The 19,791-nt window shown below is 44.9% G+C and overlaps 1 protein-coding gene across 1 annotated transcript in view; it reads right to left on the bottom strand.

Annotated features, from left to right (window-relative positions):
• Window positions 1-1,038: 1,038 nt before the first annotated feature.
• Window positions 1,039-19,791, bottom strand: part of Znf827 (zinc finger protein 827) — a 146,190-nt gene continuing 127,437 nt past the window's right edge. Inside the window, exons 9-14 of the mRNA XM_013029498.1 lie at window positions 17,935-18,072; window positions 12,935-13,106; window positions 11,594-11,760; window positions 3,476-3,667; window positions 2,946-3,136; window positions 1,039-1,081 (exon numbers count right to left, since the gene is read on the bottom strand). Of these exons, the coding sequence (XP_012884952.1) occupies window positions 2,955-3,136; window positions 3,476-3,667; window positions 11,594-11,760; window positions 12,935-13,106; window positions 17,935-18,072 (851 nt within the window). The 3' untranslated portion in view covers window positions 1,039-1,081; window positions 2,946-2,954. The remainder of the gene's footprint in view (window positions 1,082-2,945; window positions 3,137-3,475; window positions 3,668-11,593; window positions 11,761-12,934; window positions 13,107-17,934; window positions 18,073-19,791) is intronic.

Raw genomic sequence — 19,791 nt, 5'->3', positions numbered from 1 at the left:
CCCCCACTCCCCGCCAGTGCTCGCGAGGGGAGCAGAGACTTGGGAGGAGGAGCCAGCTGGACTCCCCCTCCGGCCCTCCCCACTCCCCCCTGCGCCTGGGCCGAGGTCTGAACCTCCGCCCCTCCCCTCTCCACCGGAGCAACACAAAGAATCGACTTTTCATGCACCACACCAAGCACACGCAGAAAGACTGAGAGGTGGTAAAGAACAGCTGGGGGGAGCGCTGCCTCCAGCAGACAGTCACAGGGTCAGAGTCGTGCTTATTAAGGGGCGGTTAGGAGGAGAAGGCCTGTGTGTGTGTGTGTCCCTATGCGTGCATACGTGTGTGCACGGGTGTGCGCGCGGCTCTCCGTCGGGAAAGGAGGGCCAGGCCCAGGGAGGAGGGGAGCCTCGAGGCAGCCCCCGCTTCTCTCTACCCGTGAGGAGACGCAGTCAGCGCGTGCGTAGTGCGTGGTGGGGCTGGACGGCGCGCACGCGGGACGGGCGCCGGGGACGGCCTGCCGGCCCGGGGAAGCCCTCGGGGGCGCGCGGGCTCGCCAGCCGAGCGGTCCGCTCCAGGCATGGGGTGGTGGTGGGAGATTCGGGAAGGTGGGTTTGCATTTCCAGCTCCATCACCACCGCACCGGGCTCGGCGGCTCCCCTCGGACAGAGCCCGGACTCCTCCCCCGTGGCTCGGGAAACGCAGGTCCCCAGCCCGCCCAAGCTGCCCAGAGCGGGCGGCCGGAGGCGGGGAGCGCGTGTGTACACAGGCCGCTGGCCCGCTCGCTGTGGCTCGGAAGGATCACTATGGAGCGTCTGCAGACGCCAGAGCGGCTGCCTCGGCCCTGCCCTCGGCTGGCTCCTGACGGGGAGGGGACTGTCCTCAGAGGGTTTGGAGAGGTGATCAGCAGAGCCCAACACAACCCGGTGCACCGTGCACTGCCTCCTCAGCGCCAAGCTCGCCGTTAGCCCCTGAACCTCAGCTCACAGAAGAGTGCACACAAGAGAAATATAAAGCCCATTCCCAGGTCAGGTGCACACACAACCCCTACGCCAAGCTGGGCCTTACCTAGAGGAGTCTGAAACTCACCACTGTCCTGAGCTACGGCAAAAGAAAAATAATAGTATAATCTTATTTGATCTGCATTATGAACAGGATATAGAGTTTACAAGCAGTTCCATCACAGAAAAGCAATCGAGACATCGGCGGTCTGTTTCACGTTAAGGATATTTCTGTGACCCAGAGCTCAAATCTTTCCTCTCGCTGCTCAAGCCAAGGGCTGTGTTCTCCGTGCTCCCATGAATTTATCTTAAAGACATTGTCTCAGGCAAATTAATTCTGTCTTATGGCAAAGGAAACAGAACCAAGACTCGCTGCATAGCCAGAGGGCATTAGCAATTTGTTTTTCAGAGTACTTTGTACTTGGTCATCCTAGAGCATACACTGTTACGCGGGGCACGGCCAGCACTGCACGGGAAGTGGTCTCATTCTGACAAAGCATCACTGATGGTGCATTCTCCCCAGCGGCTCGTGGTCCCCAGGGGGGAAAGGCGACTGGCAAAGCCACAAATGGCATGGCCCGGAAAGTAACGGGCGTGGCCGGGAAGGCTACCGGGAAGGCAATGACACTAGTCCATCCAGAAAAAGCAAAAAAACAAAAAAACAGGGTTCTTCTTAAAAAAATAATATGAGGACACATATTTATAAAGGGACATTGGGAACAAAGCAAATCAAATTCTCATACGTTCTTGCTAGACACTTACTCTCCACTGATTGATTGGAGTATAGCCACCCTCCCTCCTTCCCCCCACCATGCCCTGTCCCCCTTCCCACTCCCAAGAGGGAGCTGAAGTGGGATCCACAGTGGGTGCTGGGCCTATTCTGTTTGTGAGTAGACTGCCTGCGTAGCCAACCCTCACCCCCCCATGCTTGACTTCAGGGTCTTCCTTCCTTACCCACGGGCTAGGGTGGGGTTGGGGGTGGGGGGGTTACCCTACTTCTGGAAGGTTATGAATTTCAATGAAGAAAATGTAAAAAAAACAACAAAACCAAGTTCTTTCCCCCTTGTATGAAGCAAAACACATTCTTTTTATTCTTTTACCTCTGTAACATTTCAGCTAAAAGTTAATAATTATGCCTTGGTATTGTGTCTTTCCGTGTCTACCTGTGTGTCCTTTCTCTTCCCTGAACCCTAAGTGCCTTGTGAACAGGGGGTTTTTGACTGCAGAACTGCTGGGAAGATTCAATCCGAGTAGTGCAGAGACATAAATTTCCTGAGGGTGGAAATTATATTTTATTCCTCGTGTGCCCTTTAGCACCTATTATCAAGCTAGACACATAGTATGTTTGATAATAACTGACTGGTCTCATGTGAGGCCAGAGGGCTGCTTGCAAATATTGGTTAAGGATGACATTCTTGGTCTAGCTAGATCTTTCCACAAAGGCAGGAAGCTACGAAGCCCATGATATTTGCATGTACACCGTGGCCTCTTGCCTGGTCAGCCTGGTAGGTTCCAATTTGGGGAGTGTGGTGAGGTGGTTGTGATGCTCACATAACTGTTAATTATATGGCAGGTTGTCATTGGGAAAAAAAAAAAAACCACACATGTGAAGCTGCAGTGAGGGGGTAAAGATGGATGCCTAACCCAAGTCTACTCCCATCAAGTCTGAACTAAACTTGAACAGTGGAGGAGGGATGAGCGTAGTCTTGTATGCTATTCTGACCTATGTCTCCTCCTTGGCTTGACTCTAGGGTACGGTGTTCACATGACTTCTCCTGCTCATATCTGCTGACCTCCCCTGGGAGACAGGCTTGCCTCAATCCAGATAATGGTAGTGGAAGTTCCTGACTCACTCCCCTCAGACCAACCTCCCCCTTCTCCAGGATCCCCACATACTTCAAGGGAGAGGTGGGGCAGGGGCAGGGACAGGGGGTTTAATAACAACGCAGTAAAAGGTTCTGTACTTGCTTTCCTTACTTGAGCCCACCAGTGGGGACAGTGTGGCATTTCTTATGTTCCAACAGCTGCTCAGGGGTCTTCATGAACTTGTGGCACACGTCACACTCAAACATCCGGGTGATGAGGTGTATCTGAAGATGGCGCTCAAACATATTCTTCGTCTTGCAGACAAAGTTGCAAAAAACGCATTCGAACCCTGAAAGGACCGAAGCGGGGTGTAGAGGTGCGTGGGGGTAGGGGGACAGGAAAGGTGGGCCTAACTTCCCTCAAGTCCCTGGCCCCTCTGGACACTGTGTCTCGAATCTCTTGTACTAAAAGGAATTAAAACATACACTGTCACCCGCCCATCCTTCCACCCTGTATTTGGATGTAAATCAAGCTGAAATAAAATGCAAATGTCTAGTAGTGCACATTACCCTATAACCTGATCCTAACATCTACTTTCTGGCATGGCTCCTCTCCAGGGCTTCCTCTCAAGACGGGGTCATCCAAGAGTGGGCAGGACTAAGCAGGCCATGTCTGGCTCCTCCCTTACCTTTCTCTGGCTTTTCCTCACTATGCAGTGGGGGTTGGCTCCCAGGCACAACAGAGATGACCAGCAAGTTGTTCCCACCCTTGTTTTTCTGGGAGCCATCGGAGTCGTCTTTGCTGTTGGCGGAATCACTCAGCGCTGAGAGGGAAGACGAGGAAGGGCTGTTTGATTCGCTGGGGGTCTTCCTGTCTTCCCCTGAGAACGACAACCGCCGTGCCTGTTAGCTGCTATCAAATGACAGCGGGGGGGGGGGGGGAGGCTGGGAAGGGATGCGAAGGGGAAACAAAGGAGGAGGCTATAATGCTTGATAAGAAATGACCTCATTATCTCGCCTATGTAATTGTAACCCCTCTGTACAGTATTTTCACAATAAAAAAATAAAAAAAATAAAACAAACAAAGACCAAAATGACAGCAGTTGAGGATGGGGAGTGGGTCTTGAGTGCATCACTATTCCAGAGGCACTGTCCAATGCTGACAGCTCTCTGAGTGCCCACTGGGGGTGGGCCTCAGGTTCTAGTGAACCTGCATAGAGCGCATGGGTGATACTTAGGGCCAAGGTCAGGTATTCGCCCATTTAACAAGGGTTTACTGAGGTCTTAAAGTATTTAAAATGCAATGGCAACAATAGGTCAGCTGTACAGAACATGTCCAGGAATATGTTATGCTTCAAATTTTCTGTCTCATTTCATCTTCTCAAAAATCCTAGGAGTGGGGGTGGCTTAGGGCACATGCTTAGTATGGCTATGGCCTAGAAAGCAATCTTCAGTACCAGAATAGCTCCTATGCACACATAGGTACCACAGGAGGGTTCTTTGCAGATTGAGGGAATAGAGGCACAGAGGGGTAAACCTAGCCTAGGTCACATGGCTATTCAAGGTGCAGAAGAGGATGGAGTAGGTATGACTCAGTATCCATGTTCATCAAGCACCTGAGATTTTCCCTCAAAGCCAACCACATACAACAGGCCATTAAAATCCAGATCTCACTTTGCGATCGAAACAAAATGAATAGTTAAAAGTATATCAAACAATAGTGTGTACTACATTGGATACAATGCTGAAGAGTGGCCCCTGAGAGACTAGATACCAGAGGCAAGCCCTTGGCTAATGAAGCTTCCTGTCTTGAGAAACTTACATTCCAGGTTGCAGGGAACAAAGAGGAGAGGTGACTCCCTTACTAGAGGAGAAAGCGCTGAGAATCTGGGGAGACCAACAAGCTGACATTGAAGATAAAAGAGTAAGAGCAGCCAGCAGAAGGCCTGAAAACAGAGGGTCCTCCTGGAGTCCTCAGAAGAGCATGCATCAGAGCAATGTGTGCATAAGATTAAAACAAATAAAAATAAAAAACAGTGAGGACAGTGCCTGTTGCTTACATAGGGTTGAACAGAGGGCTTGTTTCTGTTAAGCAGGTCAGAAAATACATAGCTCACAGGGCATTAGGTAGAAAACTGAGGAATAGCTTTCAGTAATGGCTAATAATTAGCCCTAGATAGATCAATGCCTGATGATCCAGATCTGTTTAGCAAGGCATAAAAGAAAGACCACAAAAGGATCAAAATTTCTATGTAATTAACTGTATCCTAGAAAAAGGTCAATAATACTTATAGGAATATCAGGTACAAAACACCCAACATGGTAAAATGATTCCTAGTATTGGAATGAAGATTATCAGGCATGCAAAGAAACAACACAACTCAAATTAGGAAGAAGAAAAAAAAATCAACCAATCAAAACTGACCTATCATTGGCACAATTACTAAAACCTGTGAAAGGGCATTATAAATTCAAAGAATTAAGAAGAGATATGGAGGACATCATTTTCTTCAGAAGAAAATCACAATGTTAGGATTGAAAAACCACACTGATGGGCTGAGCAGATTAGACACAGTTGAAGAAAAGACTAGTGAACCCAAAGATAAGTTACAGGAAAGATCTGAAAGGAAACAAAACAATTCCTCCAAATGAACAGAGAACCTTTGAATGGTTCAGTGATTCAGGAAGCTTAATACAAGTTTAAATGGAACCTCTCATGTGGTAAACAGGGTATCATAAAACACTTGAAATGACAAAGACATTCTAAATTTGAGAAAAAAAACCCAAGATCTAAGGAGCTCAATAAACCCCAATCATAAAAAAAATAAAGAACTCTGTACCAAAAGATAATTATCATTAAATTGCTCAAAAATGGTTAAAGAAAAAGTCCTTGAGCTGGGTGAGGTAGTGTACACCTGCAATCCCAGTACTCTAAAGCTGAGGCGGGAGAAGGGAGAGTTTGAGGTCAGCCTTCGCTACATAGTAAGGTTCATCTCAGAAAACAACAAACAACAATACCCCAGAAAACAAAGAGTGAACAAATGCAGCAGTGGTACTCACTAGAAACTATGTGGAAAATGAACTATATAAGTTGTAGGTGAGGGTGGGAGGGAAAAACTGACCGAGAGCAAGGGAAGGGGTGACATCCAAAAAGAAATGTACTTTTCACCTGACTTATGTAATGGTAACCCTTCTGTATGCTGCCTTTATAAAGGCAGCATACTAAAAAGAAATAAAAATCAACTCAGAAAGACAAACACAAAATAAAAAACTAAAAGGGGGAAAAAAGTCCTAAAAGCAAGCAAAGATACAAAGCTATGTTATATGTGGAAGAACAAAAAATAAGGAAGACAGCAGATTTCTCCTTAGGAACAATGCAAGGGAGGAGATGGTGGGACACCATTTGTAAAGAACTAAAAGCTTGTCAACTTGAAGTTCCAAACATATTCCCAAGATGAAGGCACCCTTCAAAGAGGTGGCATTAAAAAATAAGAAAGAACTAGTCACCAGAAGACTTGCATTCAAAGAAACATTGAAAATAAGTCCTTGAGGCAGAAGGAAATGACAACAAATAAACGAGTCTACACAACAGAATGAAATAGTAAGTTCGTGTTTTTTCTTACTGAAATGTCTCTGGAGGGTAATAAAAGTAATTTTTAAAGCAAAAATAACACCAATGCATTGTAAGCTTCATAGTAAATGCAATAAGCTGAAACTTGACCACAATAACATGAAGGCTAATGTGAGAAATGGAAGCTTACTATGGTTGAGTTCTGATTGGTGTGTGAAGTGGTAGAACCCCTTGAGGCTACATGGGAAAAATTATAAATGGACATTATAGGGAGCTGAGTATGAAGCCTATAATATCAGCAACTTGGGCAGGAGAAATTGGGAGATTATGGTTTGAGGCCAAGCAGGGAAAAAAGTTCAAGTGATTCCATCTAAACCAAAGGCTAGGATGATGGTATGGCCTATTATCCCAGATAGGCCGGGTGTGGTGGGCACAGGTACAGGCTCAGCCTGGCTCTAGCACAGAAGGAGACCCTATTTTGAAAATATCCAGGGCAAAAGGAGCTGGAGGCAAGGCTCAAATAGTGGAGTGCTTAGCAGGTATGAGGCCCTGGGTTCAATCACTAGTACCACCCAAACAAGCAAAAACCTGTATAATATAAATGCCAAAATAACTGGAGAGTTAAACTGGCCTAGGGAAATTGGAATTGTTAAGATTTCAATTCTCCTCACAGTTTTATAGATTCAGTACAAGTCCACAGTTTAGAGTAGGGCAGAAAACATGGAAGACTGCTTTCTGGTTCCCTCCTTACCAGTCCATTAAACAACGTAGTGACTATAAATTCTGGGACCTTGTTCTATTAGATTAAAAAGTTTATGTCTAGGCATAAATGTAAGAAAAAAAGCTGCAATGGTGGATCATGACTAGAACCTAAAGTTATTAGTGTGATGATCATTTTATTTGGTCTTTAAATTTTTCTGGGCTAGCCATATATTACTTATTCAATTAAAGAAAGTATTTAAAAAGAAAGTGGGGCCAGGGATATAGCTCAATGATAAGCATGTGCTTAGAAAGGCCTTGGAGGAGAGGGGGGGGGGAAGGAGGAAGAGAGAAAGAGAGGAAAGGGGAAAGGGAGAGAGGGAAGGGGAGAGTAGAGAGGGAGAGAATCCTATCCCTATGAGAATTATACTTAGGGTTGACTGCAGACAACTCATATTTCAGTTCACAATGTTTTAAAAAATCTCATTCCTATCAGAACTAGACATGACTCCTAGACAGGCAGTGTGTGACTTGAGTCACTGACCATGAGAAAAGATGGTATGCCTTCAGAATACACAGCCTTCCCTTGGCACAGTGAAGCTTTGTGAAAGCTACTACCACCATTGCCAGTCCCTTGTCTAAACATTTAACCAGCCAAGCCACATTTTGTACACAAATAGAAGGGGTCCCTTGTTTGCTGGTATTACTCTTCCAAATCCATCTTCTAAGCCTGAGCTTTTGAACAGCTTGTTATAGGAGATTCTTCACATTTTTGGGATTTTGTCTTACTACTATTAAACAAAGATTTAAATGTCCTGAGGCTTAAGAGAAGACATTGAGAAGAGTTGCCTAAATTGATAAATTTATGAAGATTCACGATGCCACATCAATCACTCTGATACAGCTTAGGAGTATGACCCAACTTGCTTGATTTGCCAACTCCCAGTTCAAACAGCCTCCCTCACTTTCAGTTCCCATCCGCTTCTGCAGTGATTGCAGGGTGCCAGGGCTACCTAAATCCAAGGTATCACAGGATCCTTGGAGAAGGACACCAGTGCACTTAGGTAGCCAGCTGAAGTCTTCCTACCACCCAGAACCTGGGTTGAACTGAGGGTCTCATGCTTGCTGGACAAATGCTCTATCACTTGAGCCATGTCCTTTTTGCCTTTTGGATAGGATGTCCCCTTCATAACTCCAAACGAGGCACTTGACTGTGTCAGTAATCACGTCTGTAAAGTGGGGATGATAGTAGCATTTGTCTCATCTTGTTCTTCCGAGAGTTGGAGCTGAGGTTTTATACACAAAGCAGGAAAAGCAATGTCTAGTTGCATTATGACATTACAGAAGAGATTAAGCCCTATCATCCTAATATAAAGCTTAATACATACATATATATATATATATATATATATACCATTCATAAAATATAATGACATACTGTTTCCTATGTTGTTTTACATGCAGACAGTGCTCAAAAATGCATGAAAATATGAATTAATCATACTCCCTGTGTCATGTTCCTACACTACAATGCAATTTTCATGGAACCTGACGTACAACCCAGAGCTAGAACCCAAGTGTGTGTTCCTCCATACCAAGTAACTTCGTCCACACAGATTACATAAATAAGTCAGCTGGACTAAGCAAGGCCTGAGGAGTGTGAGTTATCTTCCTATTCATCAAGCACAGGTATGTAGGGGAGCTTGGCCACATACATTACACCTACTCAGTGAGCGAACCTTTGTTCCTCACACCGTACAGATTGAGGCACTGGATAAGCAATGACATAAGACAGGCTCCCTATTCTAGATCTATATATTGTAATATATTGCTTTATATAATTTTACATTAATACAGCTCATTCATGTACAGGTTTAAGTGGTAGATCCTGTGTTATTCAAACACCTCAAAACACTACTAAACATAGGAAACTTCCACTGTGAAACTATTAATTTGGATACAGTGGTCAGCAAACTGTAGCCCCATGCCCAGACAAGCTTCCTCTTTTTATAAATGAAGTTTTAGGCCACACTTGTTTCCAAGTACCAATGGCAAAGCTGAGTCATAATGACAGAAGCTGTATGATATCAAAGCCCAAAGCATTGACTTCTGGCCCTATTTCTACAGGATGCTAGGCATTCACACACAGTGAGACCAGAGGAGGACACTCTCAGAAGAACGCAAAGGCCCACAGCCTATGTGCATCTGATCATGCAAAATAATATTTATTGAAATGAACTCTGGGAAATGGAAACAAGAGGGTTTTTTCTCTTTGTTGTTTGTGTTTTTTCTTTTTGTCTTATTTGTCCATTGAAGGGCACAAAAAATGGAGGGACACAGGGTGAACAAATGCAGCAATGATACTCATGAACTATATAATAAACTATACAACTTGCGATGGGAGGGAAAAACTGGGAGAAAGCAAGGGAAGGGGTGACATTGTCCAAAAAGCAATGCGCTCTTTACCTGGCTTATAGAACTGTAATCCCTCTGTACATCCCTTACACCTTGAATCACCTTAAATTTTAAAAAATATAAAAAGTCTGTAGGCTTGTAAAAATGTTTTCCATCTTATTCTAATGGTCATAGCATTAAGAGTTTCTACTGAATCACAAAAGAAACTCTTTAATGCGTGTCACTCTTGGCTTTCAGAACTAACAAATGAGAATATTTGTCGCTGTCCATGAAGTCTCACTCAGAGGGGAGTGAGACCCTGGCAGTGTGCCCTAGCTAATTAGGAAGAGAGGTCGCAGAAGTTAGTTGTAAACATGTAGTTTCCATTGGTGAAAATGGTGCTAACCCCAGCTTCTTTCTAGACATTTCTACGGCTTCTTAAGATAGGATGGTTAGGGAGAAGGCTGTGCAATGGGATGGGACAAAAAGTCAGGAATATTTGGGGTGAAGAGGGCTAGAAAACTGAGGATTTAACAGAAGAGAGGAGGAAGGAGAGAGAGACAGTGAGAGGGAAGGAGGGAGGGGGGGCGGGGAGGGAGAGAGAGAGAATGTACAAAGCCAGTGAAAACAAGGGAGGTGAGGAAGGCCGGCCTTTCCTCCGTTAGCCACTTCAGAAATGCTGAATTTAATTTGCCTTCAACCTGGGTTTCCCAGCTCACCCACTGCGCATGACGCTAATGTGGTTACAGTCAGACAACCGACTGTAAAAATGGCACCTTCTCACTCAGCATAACGACTCTCTGCAGACCCCCAAGTCATAGCTGCTCAATTTACGGACAGAAACAAGCCTTTATTGACGTTGGCACCAACGAGCTCGGTCGGAGATGCACAGAAATCGGCCGTGCACCTCATCAGCACTACTGTCATGGAAATTTCCCCTCCCAGATTCTTCTAGAGCTGGCAATGGAAGGGGCTGACCCAATACCCAGGGCTGGCAGTGAGCACCATCAGCTCTTAATGTGTAAGCACCACAAATGTGGCGTGAAGTGGGGTCATCCTCACTTTCACTTAACAACTCCAGGCCTGTGTCATTTGTACCCTAGCTTGCACGGTGAAGTCAAAACGTGAACATCTTTAAATAGAAGAAGTTAACCAGGATGGCACGAGGCTTGAGCAGAAGGCAAGTGCTGGCCAAGTCTAGATTCTTTTCTTCTGCCTCTGCACAGAGCTGCCGTGCATCATCACGGAGAGCATCGGGACCACAGGTTCCAGAGAAGGAAACAGAGCCTGTGGAATTAGGTGTGCAGTACCACAGCACAGCACAACACAGCAGAAAGGTTCAAGGCTCTGGCCGTGCATTTTGTAGGGCTGGCTATCTGAGCAGTGAGCAGGCTATGGAACCAAATCTATTACACCCTGTTTGTTCTGACCACTTTCAGTCTAGCTTCTGTTTCTCCACGTGTGATCACTACAGCATTCACCTCAGAGGGCTGCTGAGCCTGCGAAGACACAAGCCCCGGGCAGAGAAAGAAGTCAGCAGCGGTAGTGCATGCTGGTGAGAACAGGAAGCAGACAAGGACAGGCCTGCAGCTCGGCTGCGCTCTCACAGCACACTTGGACTCAGGTCAGCGGGGCCCACACTAAGCCAGGTCACGGCACTGTGACGCCAGAACAGGAGACTCAGTCATGGGCTCAAGGAAAGCCCTCCCTTCTATGGAAGGACATGTCAAGGTCTTTCTTATGGTAGTGACAAAACTTTTGGAAGGTGGTTGACTTCCAATGGTGCAAGAGATGGAGAAGGTTTGGTCCAGTGGTCCAAGCCTGTAATCCCAGCTACTTCAGAAGCAGAGGGTGATTTGAGACCAGTCTGGGCATCAAGTTTTCAGAGATGCCATCTCCACCAATGGCTGGATGTGGTGGCCCGGGCCCAGGGAAAGCACAAGGAGGAGGATCACAGGCCTGGACCAGACCAGGCAGCCAATGAGACCTTACCTCATGCAGTGCACACTAGCCAGTGCCAAAAGGGTCTAGAGACACGGCTTTCAGAGGAGAGCACCCCCCTTGCAAACACAAGGCCCTGAGTCAGAGCCTCAGAACTGAAAGGGGAAAAAGAAAAGTCCAACAGGTACAGAACGGGGGTCACCTGTGTGCTTGGAGCCAATGTGGGCCTTGATGTCTGCCTCCTCCATGGTGACGAAGTCGCAGGCCGTGCAGCAGATGGAGAACATCCACTGTTCCTTGTCCACGTGGAGCGACATGTGGCTGACAAACTGGACATTGAGCTCAGTCTCAAATCCACATACGTGACAGCTATGCAAAAAGCAGCAAGGGGGCGGGGAAGGAAGAATGAGACTCTTACAGGTAAGACTGTGCTACAACCAAGGAAACCGGAGCGTTCACATGCATTTCATTTCCTCGCTACCCAAGGGCATTGCATTAGAAAATTCTCCCATCCTGTGGAATGCCGCTTGAGTGGTCACCATGCCAAATAGATGAGGTGCCAGCATAATGCAGCAATTCCATACATGCCGCAAGAATGCTAATCATCATCAAGTTAATTAAAAAGTACAGATTCCAGATGCTGCACATAGCCTGATTCCTCTGGGCAAAGGGATGGGGCCTTGCCAAGTACTTAGTGCTGGTCCAGTGGTCCCCGCTGGAGTGTCTCCCTCTGCCTCAGGAAAGCACAGAGGTTGTCCGGTGCCACGCCATGCCAGACACAGCCCTGTTAACTCATGCACTGAGACACCTTGGAGAAGCTCCTCTCTACCAGTATCTCTATGGCTAAGATTTGGCAGAACCTGGAACCTGGGGCCTCAAAGTGATCAAAATAAAGGCTGATTAAAGGTGGATTATGAAGGATGAAATGGGAATACTGACTTCAGGTTCAGAGCAATCAAAGAACAGTAGGTAATACCTTCTGAGCTCTTTCCATGGAGTTTTCGGATTTTGTTTTCCTCATTTTTCTTACACTGTGTGTGTGTGTGTGTGCGTGCATGCGTGTGTGTGTGTGTGTGTGTGTGTATGTGCCAATACTGGGGCTTGAACTCAGGGCCCGAACGCTGTCCCTTAGTGTTTGTGCTCAAGGCTGAGCTACAACTCCACTTTTGGATTTTTAAAAATTAATTAGAGATAAGTTCCATGGACTGTTGCTGTCCCAGGCTGACTTCTAACAGTGGTCCTCAGATCTCAGCCTCCTGAGTAGCTAGGATGACAAGTGTGAGCCGAACCAACCGACCAGCTAACCAAACCCAGAGTCTAGTTACTCTCTGGTGGTTGACTGCACAGCGTGGCCTCCATAACAATTTCTCCTTCAATTTTTCTACCCCAGGCACTGGAGCCAAGGCAGAGCTGGTGTAGGTGCAGAGTTCAATCTAAGCCCGAAACGAGGGCCAGCAATGATTGAGGAAAGGGGCTCTGCCACACGGCAGTAGCAGAGGGGAAGGGGGGTTCGCACAGGGACACTGGCCCCAGCTCTACTTACCTGTAATAATACGGGTGTTTCTTCCCATCCCCGCCTTCTGAGGTGACGGCACTGACAATGTCCTCGGCATCGGTGCTGACCAGCTTCACCGAGTGGACGGTCAGGTGCTGGTTCAGGTTCGCACGGCACTTAGCAGCATAGGGGCACAGGTGACATTTGTATTTTCTTTCCTCTAGGGGAGAGGGAACAGGAAAAAAAAACACCCACATTGCTCTCAAAAATAAAAGAAGTACTCGTTTCCTGGCAAGGTTGACTGTTTTTTTCTTTTTTGATTTTTGAAAGGGGTGTGGTGGGGGTAAGGGGAGAGGGGTAGACAAATGGAGATGGGGGAGGGGAGGGAAATGCAGGCAAGAATTCAATGCATATTGTACACAATTAAGACAAGTGAGGAAAGAGGTGGAGTGGAGGGGGGTGAGGGTATGGAGAGGGTGGCATCAATCAAGATGCAGCAAATTTGTAAATTGTGTTGTCCAATGGCAACTCCTTTGTATAGCTACTTAAAGATAACTATTTAAAACTAAGTTTAATGGGTCTTGTATCTAAAATATACTTAGAACTCAAAAAATTAAATCCCCCAACAACAAATCCTCAAAGAAACAACTGCCTGATTAATAAGACTTAAAAAGACTTAAAGAGAAACTTCTCCAAAGAGGAAAGAAGGATGGCCAATAGACATGAAGAAATGCTCAACTTCTTTAGCCATAAAAGAAATGCAAATCAAGACAACATCAAGATTCCACCTCACCCAGTTAGAATGGCTATAATCAAGAAATCTAGTAACAACAGATGCTGGAGGGGATGTGGCCAGAAGGGAACCTTACTGCATTGTTGGTGGGAGTGTAAACTTATTCAACCACTTTGGAAAGCAGTATGGAAGTTCCTCAAAAGACTCCACATAGAGCTCCCCTATGACCCAGCAATCCCACTTTTGGGCATTTACCCAAACAATCACAAACTAGGCCATACTAAAGCTACCAGCACAACTATGTTTATCACAGCATTACTCACCATAGCTACAATATGGAACCAACCCAGATGACCCTCAGTAGATGAATGGATCAAGAAAATGTGGTATATTTATACAATGGAATTCTATGCCTCCATCAGAAAGAATGATATTGCCCCATTTGTTAGGAAATGGAAAGACTTGGGAAAAAATTATATTAAGTGAATTAAGCCAGGCCCAAGTTGATATATATATATATATATATATATATATATATATATATATATATATATAAGCTTAAGAAAATAGGAATGACAGTCGTGGTGGGAGATGGTCTAACAGCAGCGCAGCGAGGGAAGCATGGCTCATCTCCCTGCAGGTGAGGGCAAAGTCACTTCCTGGGGCCGACAGCTCTAAGTCTACCTAGTGGTCTGCACCCCTCTGTTAGTGCTTCCAAATATAAGAGGACGGATTTCCAGAGCAAGGTTTGGAAGGCAAGGTTTGGCAGTGAGCTGGAAACTTGTTCTTGTTTCGTTTTTTAAAATGATCACACCAAATATTGATACATGGTTGAATACAGCACAAACAACAACCTGGCAGGGACGAAAGAGCACCAGGTGCAGGGACGGCCCGCTTCCTCACTGTCTCCTCGGAGGTCTCCCATTCCCTTTGCCCTGCCGTCTTGTTCCACTGTTTTCTCCTGGACATGCACAGCCACTCTTTATCACAACGTGGGCCTCACAGGCGGCCAAAGAATACTGTGTGTGAACATATGTGTATGTGTATATGCGTGTGCAACACATGTCTGTTTACACATGTGCAGGTGTATCAGCGTACTGTGCATGCGTGTATGCACTCACGTGCACATACATCGGTCTTAGGGCACACACATGTGTGCATAAATATAGGCAATGCATCATAGTCATGTCTGTGTTTTCATGTGTGCACACATGTGCATGAGTGTATGTGGATGTATATATGTATGTATATCCACATGTATGTGGATGTGTATATGTTTATGGGCCTGGATATGTATGCATCTATGTGTGTGTATGTTTATGTGTCCGCATGTGTTTTTGTCTTCCTACATATCCATCGTGGGTGAGTCCTGAGCCAGCACTAGAAGAAGCAACTGGAGAGTGAGGTCCAATCACTTTCCCTATGCTACAGGTCTGGGTCAGTGAAGAAATAAAAACTAATGAAATTAAAGGGGAAAAATGACTCATATAAAATAATTTAATTGGCAATTTTCATCTTGCATAAATAAAATAAAAAAATTTCAATTAATTTCTTAATGGAAATTCACTCATAAAACTGACTAACGTTTTCCGGATGGCTTCCAGAGTTGCATTTTGAATTCATTCGAGTAATCAAGAAAATTGCAGGAGGAGGAGCAGACTTTGCTGTTAATGAACAGATTAAGGTAGCAGAAGCAGCAAACAGCAACCTCATTTTCTTTCTCTAATTCTACCTGGTATTTCTGGGCTTGGCTTGCCAGATTTACTTCACAGAAAAGAACATGGTTTAAAAAACCAAGTGTTTCTACAATGAAACATAGAGCATTGCTGTTGTTACAGGTAGTCCCCAGCACCTGCTGAGTGGAAGGAAAGGGAGGACACTTAGGTGCAGGCAGAGTAGAATCATTTCTTTAGAATTCTTGCATTCATATTAGTAATCTGCTGTTACCGAGGCTCAGACTCAGGACCTCATGTTTGCTCAGCTCTCTTGCTCCTAGTTGGTACTTTATCACTTGAGCCACACACCTCTAGTCTGGCAGTTCTGCTGGTTCATTGGAGATGGGAGTTCTGAGGACTTTTCTGCCTGGGCTGGCTTTGAACACAATGCTCCAAGTCTTAGTCTCCTGGGTAGCTAGGTAGCCATTGGTGCCTGGCCTAAGTGAGGATCTTGAGTTTTAATATTAACGTTATACTTCTTTAAGTGAACTGGGAGCTTCCTGTTTTGTGCCATCATTTAAAAAGATTCTTTCCAAATTTCCCCTGGTAACTGATTTATTCATTGTGCCTGTCTCTCGGGTCAATTTTGCTGAAAAGGCTTGTCATCTAACTTGTCTGCTTTTTTTTTTTTTTTTTAAACACCATGAGTTGTCCTTATTTTCTGATAATTTAAGGTATCACCTGGATTGATGGTTAGCCTTCCTTTGCCTTTTTCTTTCCTACTTTTGAATGTATTTGCTTTATTTTCTTTCTGTCTGTTCTCTCTCCCCTACCCTTGGGCCAGTACTGGGGCCTGAACTCAGAGCTTAAAGCTCTTGCTCAACTTTCTTACTCATCGTCGATGTCCCATTTCCAATTTGGCATGCTGCTGGTTAATTGGAGATGGAGTCTCCAGGACTCTTCTGTCCAGGGCTGACTTTGAACCCTGAGCCTGAGTAGCTCAGGAGGACAGACATGAACCACAGCATCTATTCTTATTCAGGCTTAAGGGATTTTGCTTTACTTCTACTTATTGCTGATGTAGATTTTTTGTTTTTTTGGTTGGTTATGGGGCTTGAACTCTGGGCTTGGGCGCTGTCCCTGCACTCTTCAAGTGCTCTACTGCTTGAGCCACAGCACCACTTCTGGTTTTCTAGTGGTTTATTGGAGATAAGAGTCTCATGGACTTTCCTGCCCTGGCTGGCTTTGAACCGTAATCCTCAGATCTCAGCCTCCTGAGTAGCTAGGATTACAGGCGTGAGCCACCAGTGCCCAGCTTGTAGATTTTTTTGGTTGTTTTACCAGTTTGTTAAGATGAATGCCAAGTTCCTTTAGTTTTTGCCTCTCTCTCTTCTAATTTAAGTCTCATTTTTTTCCCTCTGACTAGAGCTATAGCTGTTTTGGCTGGAGGCTTGAATCGCTCTTTATTCCTTCTAGATGTCTGATGCTTGAATTTTGATTTTCCTCTTTTAATTGGTCCAATTAAGCAGGTACTTTATTGATCCTCAGTTTAAATTTCACTTACTTATACTCAGAGAATGTGGCCTGTAACACTTCCACTTAAAAAAATACATTAACAGGTTTCCTTGTGGCTCAGTATATGACTAAATTTTATCTTTAGTGGAATTTAAGATTAAAAATATAAAAAAGATCCTAATGAATCTTGTCATATTAATGCTTCCTTTATTTTGTACAATGTAAAAAATTTTATTTTGAATTTTTGTTCACCTTGTGCTTGTGGGTGGAGGAGGGGGGTTTGCTGTAGAGCTCAGACTGGCCTTAAACTTGTGATTCTTTGGCTTCAGTCTCCTGAATGCTGGATTGTAGATACACACTACCATATTAAGCAACCTTGGTTATTTTGTCTGTCTATCTATCTATTTATCTGTCTATCTATCTAGGTGTGTGTGCTTCCTATAAATAAGATATAGCTGGGTATTTTAAAAGTCTGGTTTTCCCCATGATAACTGAAATACTTGATTTTATCACTTCATTTGTTTGCTGTTGGGGATTGAACCCCAGGAATTCCACACACTAAGGAGACACTTTGGCACTGAGCTATAGCACATATCCCCTAGACATACTTTTTCTTGCTTTACACTCAGCGTTGGTTTTACCTCACCTCACCTCTTTTCATCTTCACTTATTTTTAGTAATTATGCCACTACTCATTCCTTCTTACTGCTTGTTAACTTGGTTGCCTTGTTATTCCTCCAACCCTTAGAATCAACCTTTATACATTCATAGAACTAAAGGCAAAAAACTGCTATGCAAAGGTGGTCCCCCATCCCTTCCCACTACAATAGCATAAAAGCACAGAACCATGGCATGCAGGCCATTCTCTGAGGCTTTAAGACGGAAATCATAGAGGTCAGGATTTTCACTCTGATCTGTCCAAATGTGTTATTCTTTCCCACTCAAACTCAACAAGCCCTTTCAATACACAAGAACAGCCTTTTCCTGGGCCTTGTGTACACAGGCCAAGCAGCAGGCCTTGCCAAGGTCAGGAGGGACAAGTTCCATCACTTCCTGTGGCAAGTCCCTCAGAGAAACCCCACTTCCGGCCAGGGCAGAGGTTTGTGACAGAGGGCCAAGGTGAAGTGGCTGCGGTCCTAACTCACCCGTGTGCAGCGAGAGGTGTCGGGACAGCGTCTGCTGTCGGCCAAACACTTTCCCACACACGTCACAGGGAAAGAGCTGGTCATTGAACTTCCAGGATGGCAATCCATTTCCAGCCTCCAGGACGATCTTTTCCGTTTCTGGGCAAAAAGAAGAGAGCACTGTGAGAAACGATTGAGTCGTGAATCCGTGTCACTTGGTCCCATCTAGGTGTACAGCAGAGGCTCCCAAGCCGAATGTGGCTGGTGCCCATCTTCATTCATGTCCTTTCTCTTAAGATCATTTGTGAAAGCTGAGGAGGCAAAGGGATTCCACGTCCAGCTGAGCATCCTCTTCCATGGCTACAGGTCACAGCACAGCCTGACCCATCTATGCCACATACTTACCCATACTTGATGAGCGAGAAAGTGGTTGAGTTGAATGTTAAATTTTTCCTAAGTGCAGATTCTTGGTACAGATAGAAAATAAAGTATGCTAAAGAAAGCACTTTCTCTGGTCTTTTTGATGACTCCCCTCCTTCCATTCCATATTGTACAAAAATGCCTGCTGCTCCACATCAAACTTTCTAATGCAAGAGAGTACAGCTAGAATTTCCCCCAAAGCCTCACACTGTAAAAATAAATAAATAAATAAAGTAAGTGCCATGAGTTATCTGCACATAATTCATAGCCTTGATTGAACTAAGTAGACAGGGATACACATTATCATCTTAGAACATTTTTATTTTCTTACAGTCATCTCTAGGATGATCTGACCAATACCTCTTTTTCAGTGAACTGCAGTGGGTCATGCAATTGTCCCTATCAATAATGTTAGAAAATAGGTGACAGATGGAGTGCCACGAAGAGGGAAGGGGGCAGTTCCATGAAGACACTTGTTTGAGTGTCAGTTTAAAGAACAAGACAGGCAATGCACTGACTTCTCATCTTGTCCTTTACAGCAGTAAATTCTATCTTTGTAAATTCCAGGTCTACTGTAGAACCAAGCTCCACATGGCAACAAGTAAATGGTGGAAGAACTTTCCTGAAGATCCAAGCAGGCACACTGGTCAGAGATGACATCACCAGAAAGAACCCAACTTCACACCATTTGGCTAAAGCTACTTCCCAGACACACACTCCCCCTGTATTTGGATGAGCCAACTGGATCGATCTCACTTGAATGAAGACTTGCCAGATAGCCTAATCTGAGGAAAGAAGGAACAAATACAACTGTTCATTTGGAAAGGGCAGAAAGGGAATGATGGTGAAATTTCAGTAATGTTTGTTGTGAGACACCTGCCAACAATCCCAACACTGATAAAACACATTTATTGATTGGTCTGTGTTTGTTAAAAGGCAGCTCTTTGGGCCTTAAGGGAGAAGAGCCAGTTGTATTAAAGCAGGAATGTGTGACTAAAATCTGCAAGGCAAGGTGGTGGAGCAATGGCGAGGAGAGGAGAGAGAAAGGGAGGGGGATGCAGGTAGACCTTCTAAGACAAGAACCACTCTTCTATGACTTCACTGTCTGGTCCAGTGGTGGACAGTGCAACCACGTAGCATCAAGAGGGTATTATAAAGTAGTTCCTTTTAAGTGTGTAATCAACACAGCACTTCCAAGGAGGGTGAGAGTAATAATTATAAAAGAGAGGTTAAGAGGGTACAGGGTCTTCTAATACATTCACAAGAATGAGTTAATTGGGTCACAGACCCAACAAGTAGGTACAATTAAAAATGAAGTCTCTTAATAATTCTTTCAAGTGTTAGTCATGTACTTGAGAAGCTGAAGCATCATAAAGAGTACAATTCATTCCACAGCCTTAGAAAGTGATGAAAACTACTAGACGGTGCTTCTTCCCTTCTTCTCTTCCCCTCCCTCCT

This window comes from Dipodomys ordii, unplaced genomic scaffold (genome assembly GCF_000151885.1).
Source record: "Dipodomys ordii isolate 6190 unplaced genomic scaffold, Dord_2.0 Scaffold119, whole genome shotgun sequence".
In the NCBI taxonomy this organism is placed as follows: domain Eukaryota; kingdom Metazoa; phylum Chordata; class Mammalia; order Rodentia; family Heteromyidae; genus Dipodomys; species Dipodomys ordii.
The sequence above is the reverse complement of the archived record's forward strand: the minus strand, read 5'-3'. Positions and strand labels throughout refer to the sequence as shown.